Genomic DNA, 9,904 nt, shown 5'->3' on the forward strand with positions numbered 1-9,904 from the left:
GGACACTGGCTCGAATTTCTGCATTGAATGAATGTAATTGTGTGCACAAATCAGGTATTTGGGGATGTAAGGAGACAATTAGATGTCTGATAGGTCATGTGATTAGTTCCCCATTTTTTGCATGGTGTTTGGCTTCCTGTCCCTTCACATGGAAGATCTTGACAGGACAGTGTTCTCAGTGACAGATGCAGTTAGTAGCTTTCATTTTCCTAGAGGGGTCATTGAAGCCCCAGCCTATACATGATCTAGGGGGGATACAGAGTTAAGCATGCTCATTTCCTTTAGCATTCAGTTGAGCTTTTGGATACATTATTTGGAAGGGGGGTTCTAGTTAAACCTCTGTCTCTCCCAAGTGCCAGAGTTGCTGAAACAAGATGCCTCATAAAGATCAGTAACTAAAATAATCATTGTCAAGAAATCTAAACTTACTTGTCCATGTGGGCACTGCACAATGCATGCAACTGTGACTACGAACCTGCAAAACACATTGGTGTTATCAGAGTCCCACCGCAGTAATGACACATACAGTGCCACTGGGTACAGCCCTGCTCTGTCACAGGAACACCAACCAACATCTAGCTACTGGGTGTGTACAGGACACAGCCCAACAACCACGCAGTGGTCTCTTGAAGGCTCTGGGGCTCTGCACACCCACAGCTCTCCAGCAGGCTGCAGGATCCAGGCCTGAGACATCAGCTGGACACATCTTGAACTTTCAGTTAAATTATTAATTTGGTTATCAAATAGCTTCTTCATTTCCAAAACTGTACAGGACTCAGGGTAGACACCATCTACCTGGCCTTAGCTTGCTCTAATGTGTCTACACAACAGCTGCCCCATCAAAGTGAGCAGCATTGCTCCCAAAGCAGCGAGTAGAGGGGGGTGCAGCTTATGAATGCAACACTCCTGAATGTTACAGATGAAGATAACGCTCCAGGGAAGTAGAGACTGAAATTCTCTCCCTGTCAACCTCATGGGGACAGCATGGACAAGCCCTTCCCTGTGTTGCCTTGCCAATATGCCTCAGCCCTGCTGGAAGGGGCCACCTCTAGGGATAGAAGGGAGGACTTCTGCCTCCCAGGACTGAACCCTGTCAGCTTTCCAGAGTCCCCTGGCACCTCACACTTCACTCCAGAACACATGCCCGACTAAGTGGGTTGGGGTACAATTGCACTGCCATCACTGCTGGGACTGCAGCTCCTGGAGAAAATCAGAGCTAATGTTAAGCTGGCCAGAGGGCAGTGCTGCTAGCAGCATAGCTGCACCAGTGTGGAGCACCAGTGTGGAGCACAGCACAGGTTACAAGCCCTCCCCAGGAGTCTGGGAAAATACCCGATCATCTAGCCCATGCTGGGCTCTATGCTGCCACAACAGCTGTGCCAGCAGGACTGTAGTCAGGCAGTGCAAGGTGAGCTGGGGTCTGCCTGCATGAGTTTCAGTGACACCCATGCAGACATGTCCCTGGGTGGAGAAGGCTGTGAGTAGCCTTAGGGGCTTGGTTTTTACATGGGTCCTAGCATTCTGGCCTGATCTAGTAAAGTATGTGAGCACCTGAGAAGGAATCTCACTAAAACCAGTGCTCTGTGTAGTGCAGTGTAGTGTAATGCAGTGCGGTCTGAAGCCTAGATTCAGCAAAAAGATTTACTGCAGGGGAGCACCCCACTTACCAAATGAAAGTATAGGAGAATCCCAGCGCCGACCCTACGACCTTGAAATCTGTCGAGAGGCAGGCGAAGAGAGGGAAATAGGAGAGACCCACTTCAATGCCCCCCACCAGGAGCACGATGGCTGGTAAGAAAGCAAAAGGTGCCATATGGTGACCCTTGGTGTAAAAATCCTCATTTAGCGGTGACCTGTCCTGTGTCCACACCTGCACAGGTCAGCCCTCCTTTCACTAGCTAGTGACATTTAGGGGGAGCTGGATGGCTCTCACTGATGTTACTGTGCTAACCCTGAAGTTCAGCCTAACCAGAATGAAGCCCACAATCTCGGCTACTGGCTGAAGGAGCTACACAGACAGGGCCCACGGCAGTTGTTCACCTCTAAGGAACTCAAAGCTAAGTGACCATCTGACAGAGAGCAGGAAGATCCTCAGTCTGACAGGAAGGGGCAGAACCACAGGAAATCCTCAGAAGAGGAAAAAAGCCAGTGGCTATTGCCCTGCTGAGCCTTTGCAGCTTCCTTCATCGTTCCGCACACACACACCTTTACATCACCATGTTGTCCTCTCCTTGCTCACTAAGTGACACCTAGCTTAAGCTGGTGTGATTGCCATGTTTTCAGACACTCACAAAGCGCACGTGGGTTGGAAGAGGAGTCTATGGGTAAGGCACAAGGCAGTCCATGCTGCACTAACCCACAATCAAAGCAGGCCTGAGTCTCCTTCCTCCTCCCCCTTGTGCAGTGACATGCACTAGCATGCAGTACAGCTTGCCCACTGGAAGTCCTATATAACAGACAATAAGATGCAACCTGCCCATGCTAGTGCTGAGGAATCTGAGCAGACACACATTAGCTAGTACAGTTTGCAAACACCTCTTTTGGCCTTGTGTTAAATGGGCTCCATTCATAGCCTCCCCTCCTGTAAGCTACTTTCCAAATCCCCTGCCTTCCCCATCAGTATGTGAGCAGAATGTGTGCTACACACTCAGTGCTGACTGGTCCAGGTCTACCACTTGGACATAAGACTTTGACACTCCTCAGGCTGCTCATTTGCAAGCAACTGAAACCAATGCAGATGGAGATGAGAACAATCTTTTCTGGGCAAGTGACTGCAAGCATCTTAACCTTTAATATAAGACACACCCAGTCCTGGTAGAGGGGATAGTGTTGGGGATGGGGCTTGCAAGGAAAGGCCGCAGATGGCCAGCCTACCAGCGGTTCCTCTTCAGACCCAGGGTTAACTGGTTTCTTGCGCTTGACTGAGTCCTCAGCCCCAGCAGAAGTACAGCGTGAAGCCGTCAGACCTTGCACTAGCACCCAGGCCTCCCAACAAATGGAAATCGAGACTGAAGGGCTAGAGAGTGCTGGCCTTTGCAAATATGATCTGCATCCTACCTTGGGCCCATTTGGGCATGCGCCATGACAGGTAACCCTCCGAGAACAGGAACATAACCTTATTGGCAGTAGCTCCGAATGCAAAACCAAATGACCATCGGTTGGTGAACGTACCAACAAAATCCAACGGGCTGTGAAAAAAGATCAGTTCTAGCTGATGGATCTGAGGCTGCCAATCTGCCCTGCTCTCAGCCAAGCGTTATCACAGTTCTGATGTCCCTCCTCTTGACTGTCTGTCTAGGTGGTAGAGGCCAATTCAGCCTGAAGCTATGGTTCTGATGCAGATAAGGCCTTCCCTAGTGTAAATAATGTAGGAGGCTAGGCCTGATTGCCATAACTACCCCTTCCAATCTGGATGTCTAGGGATCTGATTCCAGAGGCATTGCTGCATGGCTTTATCGCTGTCAAGGAGTGTAGTAACCTCTAGCAGTCCTTACATCTCCTTAATGAAACTCCTGTCATCACCACTGCAGTGACTGCAGGGGCACTAGGGTAAATTAAGTCTTGGAGAATGAAGGGTCAGGCCCACAATATTAATTCTATAGCAGATGGATTCATGCAAAATCCAAGGTTATTGATTAGAGGACCCTCCCTGTTCCTGAGAAAAGCCAGCCAAGGGAGAGCGAATGGGAAGATACCATGTTCCTGGGGGAGAAGCGAAGGGGAGCACAGAGTGGCCATCTCTCTGGGAAGGGCTGGGATCAGATGCGGGTTAGGCTCAGACTCACATCACAATTCCGAAGCGCCCATTGAGGAGATGCAAATTCTCATCTATTGGCCTCCTGTTCACTCTTCTTTCCAGGAAGGAAAGCACCAAAATGATGGCACACTAGAAAGAGGAAAGTACAGCTGTGAGAGGGGAAGGCTGAGAGCCACTTACAATGAGAGAGAACACAAAGTCAGAGGGATTGGGAAAGGTGCCTCTGGGGCCCCGGCAGCCCAGAATAGAGGCCATGTGCTAAAGAATTTGCCTGCCTTGCTGGCTTTCACATAACGTCCAAAGGGTTCCCCAGGTCACTTCCCTTTGCTGCTCCTGCCACCTGAGAGCATGATCTTCCTTCCCCAGTCTGACTTTCCCCTCACATAGATCAGTAGAAATCTCCCCAGCTCCCACTCCTGCGATGACCTCTCTGAGCTGGCCACAACAGGACAAGTGCCCGCTCTAACCCTCTGCATGGCAGATGGTTGCCACACAGGGAACCAAATTTAACATAAGCCTAAAGGGGCATGATTTAAATCTTCTCCCTGCCGCTTCCCTTTGTCCACCTAAATGGCACCTTTGTAGCCAATTAAGTGACACTTTTGGCACTTACATAAAGGGAGTAATTCTGTTTTCCCTGCATTGTGAATGCACAACCATGTCCATGAGAGTGTCTGGGCACAGCAGGTTGCACGCTGGTTTGGTGTATGCCAGTGCCCATTCTAGATGTCTATCTGCTTCATAGTCACAAATCCATAGCTGTCCAGAAACCCACAGATAACAAGTGCTGGGTGCCACAGGAGAACCCTCCCTTGTTGTAGCCTCAAGTGCTGAGGGGCTGGACATTCAGCTAGAAAGCAGTCACCCCAACTTCTAGGCTGTCTTGCCTAGAGAGGGTTTGAATTTGTATCTCTGTAACTTCCTATTACAGGACTTTAAGCACCATGCCACAGATTAGGCCTGGCCCACGCCTTTCTCTGGAGTTCCTTTTGGAAGCAATGAGATAGCTGATGTCCTGGATAGGAAGAAACTTTCAGTTTTAGCCTAGATCCTTGTCCCCAATGGGGATGAAAATACACTACTGTGCTACTCCACCCATTCTGTCCAATGATTATTAAATGCAATGCGAGCTGACCCAGCTTCAAAAGGAGCACTGGAGGGGGGGCTCTGAGTAATGGCTGACCTATGGCATGGCAGTCAGAGTACTGTGCTAGGAAGTCAAAGTGCAATAGGTTCAGGCTTCTTTGGGGTGAGGGAGCCCAGAATTCAAGTACCTACGAGCAGGAGAAAGGGTATAGTTAAAAGCCATGTCCTCCAGGAGCACAGGAGATATCACATAGGCTTGGAGGCTCAGGGCTTCCAGGCACCCTCCCTCATAGCCAGGATGTCCTGAGTCAGGCTTGCAGCCCTAAAGAAACCCAGACTCCTGAGCCAGTCCTTGGCAGAATTCCCCTGAGCAATAGACCACTGGTTTGTTCCATTGCTACTCTTACAACACTGAAAATGAGGACATTATTGGCATCATTGACCCACTTCAGGGTCCTGGAAACCATATTTCACTCTGGAAGCGTGGTTTCATTGTTTGTCCTTCCCAGTGTGTTCCAGCCCAAACTGGAACAAAAACATATCTTGCATCTCTGTAAAAGCACTAACATGTCTCGGAAAATGAAAGCCCAGCTGTAATTAGGATGCTTTCATTCCCCCATATACCACATCCCTTCAAATGCAAGATCCATTTTTTAAATGGGCTGTATGTTAAACTTGATTAAAAACAGAAACAAAAAGGCTCTTATATGCACCATCAATGCTTGTAGATATGTTGTGGTTTGACGTTTTACTTTTTTCTTAAACTGAAAGTTAACAAATTTGGGTTTATCTTAAATTTGAGGAGCTCATATTCAAAGGAAGGCTGTCATTTTTTTCCTGTAGCAAAACCCCCGGTTTTTCTTTTTTTTTCTTTTAAAATGCATTCCCTCCCCTTCCCCAACCGTTTCTGACTTTTTCTTTGCCTCTCTATTCCCTATAGATAAGTATAAGTGAATTAAGACATAGGATAAGCTTCAGCATTTAATTTGGTAGCGAGTTCTATTTGTTTTGTCTTTTTTCCTTCTTTATATTGTATAATTATTATGTTTATGTTGATTTTTACTGTTCTATATTACTGTTTTACTAATACTATATGATTTATGCCTACGTATGTAAGTTAGCAAAAGTCATGTCAAGTTTCCATTTTGTTTGTCAAGTCTCCGTCCTGTCCCCAGGTCTTGTTGCATAACCCATGACTCACACCTACCCCTCCTATGTAACTTGGTTCCTGAAAGAATGGGGATGAATGAGGGTGCTTGAGAGACAATGGCAGTAGGTCTCAAAACAGCTCCCTCTGAATGACTGAATCATCAACACCAATACCTGGACCAACGACCCAGCCCTTGGAACCACCCTCAGCATTCAAGAAACAAAAGATGAGGCAACCCACCATTGTGCCAGGCTGCGCATGCTCAGTAAGAACACCTGAAGCCCTCTGGAACAGGACTGACATTGCCTGGACAGGCCCTCCCCATAGGAGATCAGAGGTAGTCTACCCCACAAAAGAGGTAGTGAAGACTGACTCCTTGGGACGCCCTCTCCATCAGGACCAGCACCATGCCACACCACCTATCCACCCAGAGGCCCTGCCGACGACCCCCCTCTGGACAACACCTACTGGACAAGGACCCCTTTCCAGCCTGGATAGGTAGCTATCACCCCCTACCCCCTCTTCAACCAAGGACTTGGACTCTGCTTCTCTTCCCCACCTGGACACCAACCCTTCCACTGAGTCTCTTTCTCCTGCTGCCATTGTGAGTGCTTGTGTGTGTGTGTGTGCGCATGTGTGTGTGTGTGTGTGTGTGTGTGTGAACCAATAACTTAATGAGGCTGTGTAGTGTGTTGTCTGTTTAATAAACCTGTAATTTTGAAACCCCGAGTTGGGTTTTTGTCTGTTTCCTGACTGTTTCCTCCTTGCCACCTCTTATCTGCCCGCCCCCAGTCTCTAAGCTGTCAGCCTGTCAAAAACCTGGGAGCTAGAAGCCCCAAGCTCCCAGGTTTCTGCCTTTCTCTCTCTCCTGGCTATCTCCTCCTTGCCACCACTTATCTGCCCCCCATCCCAATATCTCATCTGTCTTTCTCATTTTCCAGCCCCAGTCTATCTTAAGTAACCCCAAGACTCAGTTCCTCAGCCAGCTTCTCTCTAGTCCACTGGTTCTAATCCTGGTTCTGGCAACTTTCACTCTCTACACTTTAACTCTCTCTCTCACCTGAACCTTCCCCCAAGTATCTCAGGTACCCAAACCACACACATACATATTGTGCCATCCAAGTTAGGAACTTACCTGTGTGTATGTGTAGGTGGGTTGTATGTGTGTGAACTGGTGAGTGTGTGTGTGTATATATATACGAATTAGTGTGTGTGCATGATATATGAATTAGTGATCTGTGTCTAACTTTTGGGGTGTATAGTGTATGTGCTTCAATTGGTGATAGGTATGCATGTGCCTAGGCTGGTTTGGATGTGTATGTGCCTGAGCTGGTAGTGTGTGTGTATATGCACCTAATTGATTTGTGTGTTTGTATACGTGCAATTGTCACACCCTCCTGTCTAACAGCGCAATATTGAGATCCTGAAAGTTGGCCTGATCCTACAGGGCAACATTCCCAGTTAAAATTATGCAAAAATATTGCACTTTCCTCCATGTGTTTTGCACTGTATTTATGTCAGACACCACTGTAGTCTGCTACAGAATTGAGAGCTATGATTGCAAAAAGCAATCAATCCATTGTTGCACAATATACAGAAGTGCGTGGTGCATGGCAGGTTCAGGTTGCTAGTGACTTTGTTTACTTACTGATGGAATAAGGGAATAATGTAGAAATAGCTCCATGTCTATCGAACTCTCACAAGTAACATTTTTCTGCCAGCTCCTGAAATGCAACAGGAGGTAGTTAATGGATAACAAACAAGCAGCCCCACCATTTACCATACTTGTAATATACACATACAAAACCTTCTCATAAAGGAGATTAGCACATCCTTTTTTTGCGGAGACTGTAAAAACTAACTTGATGCTGACATGTAAGGAAGTCCAAGCCCTTTGGTTTGTTCCTACAGTTTGAAGACATCCTTATAGTTTGGAGCTAGTCAGCTGAGAGAGGGGAGGGAATTCAAAGTATTTCATTCTTATATGACACAAACAAAACACCAAACTGGAGATGAATTTCTGGAACTTCACAACGTTGTCAAAACTACCTTTTTCACCAAAAAAAGAATCTATACACAATTTTTTGCTTAGCTCTGTTCAGTAACCCATTCAGATTTTCAGTACTCAGAACTGGCAAAAAAAAAATGGAGTAGGTCAGCTAAGGATGGGACCACAATCATAGTTAAATCCTGTCCTGCTAGGACTTCACAGCAGAGTATGGCAAGTGCTAGGGTGGTGGTCAGTGTGTCGGTGGTTTTTAGCTTGCTAGCACCTTCCAGGCTAAAGGACCACCTGAAAGTGCCTCACAAATTCCATATCTGGTTTGTACTGGTTATGAAATTCAGCCACCTCTAGGCATGGCTGTTGAGAGCAGCACCAAAACATGTGAAGCATGCCACACAAAAATGTGCCAGTTCTAACCTTGCCACTCCAGGGTAACCCAGAGGGACTCTAATGAAGTCCATAGAAAAGTAAATAGTGTAATAGGTTTCCAGGCAATACCCAGGGGTGGATGGGATCTTCAGGGTTGCCATCTTTACAGCACAAGTCTGAACTGGGGAAGGCTATACTCCCACATTATGGAATTTGAATTACTTGATTTAAATCTGGGGCAGGAGGAAGCGCTGATCCTCTGAGGTAGCATTGTCTACCCTGTACAGGATACAGGAACGTAAGGAATGCACATCTTTATAAGAGATCAGCCTGCACTTGTTAAACAGCAGCTATGTGCAAACAAAAGCAAGGCAAAGGTCATTCTGGGGAAATTATATTGACTGTACTGAAATGGAGCTGGATCTCTGTGTCTGACAATGATTGGCCTTTGCCTCAACTCTTCCCTTCTGCCTTGTCTCTTACCTGACTAATTGTATAGTCACAGGCAGAAAGGGTAAGACAGCCATACTACTTGGGTACTTCTCCCTGTTGAACTAGCTCAGGGGGTGGGCAATTATTTGAGCTGGAGGACCACTTAAAGAGTTTTGGTGAGCTGTTGCAGGTGGTAGGGAGGAGAGAGGGGGAGCAATTTATCCGATCTGGCCCAGGCCCACCCATCCACCCTTCACCCACCACCAGCCGTACCAGATGGAGAGGGTGAGCACGTGGGGTCTCCATGGATGGGAGGGCAGGACGGGGCCATGTGCAAGAAGCGACACCTGGGAGCAGGATGAGAGAGTGGGGCTGGGATCACAGGGCGGTGACAGTGTGAAGCTGAGGCCTGGGGCAGAGCTGCAATCAGCTCCCCACATGTCTGTATGATGGGTGCCAGTTCTGTGGGCAGGGACATGCAGGGAGCAGATTACAGCTCTGCCCCAGGCCCTGGCCCCACACTGTCACCGTCCTGTGATCTCAGTTCTGGCCCCAGCCCAGCCACACGTCCCGCTTCCAGACACCACTCCCCACCATGCCATCTGCCCAGCTGAGTGCACCCTACCCACAGGGGTCCTGGGCCAGTTTCTCGCCTGCCTGCCTGCCTGCCCAACTCCTTCCTGTGTCCCTTCTAGAGCTGCATTTAACCACTTCTAGAGCCCTGACCATCCTTCAAGCCTTGAGGCTAAAACTTACCCAGCTTCTGCAGAAAGCATGCTGGCTGTGCAGCAGAGCAATCTCTCAGGAGCTAAGTCACCGTGCTGCCCAAGCAATAACACATTGGTAGTGTGATTCACTGCTTGTCACTCTTCCTGGCTGCTGTGCTACAATCCTATCTCAGCCTGCACACATGACACTATCAATATCCTGCTATTCTCTACATTCATTCCTCTCGGCACAGCATTAAAGCAAACTTCCTGTCAAACATTGACTCAACGTAGCTCTTAGGAAAACCAAGTGGCCTCTTCCTTGCTTATTGGCGAATCGCTGGTTTCTCTTGCTTTCGGAGCAATGGAACTCATAATAAAAGGCCTAACGGCATTGC

The 9,904-nt window shown here is 47.9% G+C and overlaps 1 protein-coding gene across 2 annotated transcripts in view; it reads right to left on the reverse strand.

Annotated features, from left to right (window-relative positions):
- The window catches only part of LOC106723225 (stimulated by retinoic acid gene 6 protein-like), a 28,326-nt gene extending 18,634 nt beyond the window's left edge, over positions 1-9,692 (reverse strand). For both annotated transcript variants that reach the window (XM_014527215.2, XM_025194995.1), the window contains exons 1-6: positions 9,556-9,692; positions 7,642-7,717; positions 3,786-3,886; positions 3,058-3,188; positions 1,668-1,788; positions 430-475 (exon numbers count right to left, since the gene is read on the reverse strand). In XM_014527215.2, the coding sequence (XP_014382701.1) occupies positions 430-475; positions 1,668-1,788; positions 3,058-3,188; positions 3,786-3,886; positions 7,642-7,717; positions 9,556-9,575 (495 nt within the window). In that variant the 5' untranslated portion in view covers positions 9,576-9,692. The remainder of the gene's footprint in view (positions 1-429; positions 476-1,667; positions 1,789-3,057; positions 3,189-3,785; positions 3,887-7,641; positions 7,718-9,555) is intronic.
- Positions 9,693-9,904: the final 212 nt, after the last annotated feature.

The sequence above is a fragment of the Alligator sinensis genome, unplaced genomic scaffold (genome assembly GCF_000455745.1).
Source record: "Alligator sinensis unplaced genomic scaffold, ASM45574v1 scaffold376_1, whole genome shotgun sequence".
Classification (NCBI taxonomy): domain Eukaryota; kingdom Metazoa; phylum Chordata; order Crocodylia; family Alligatoridae; genus Alligator; species Alligator sinensis.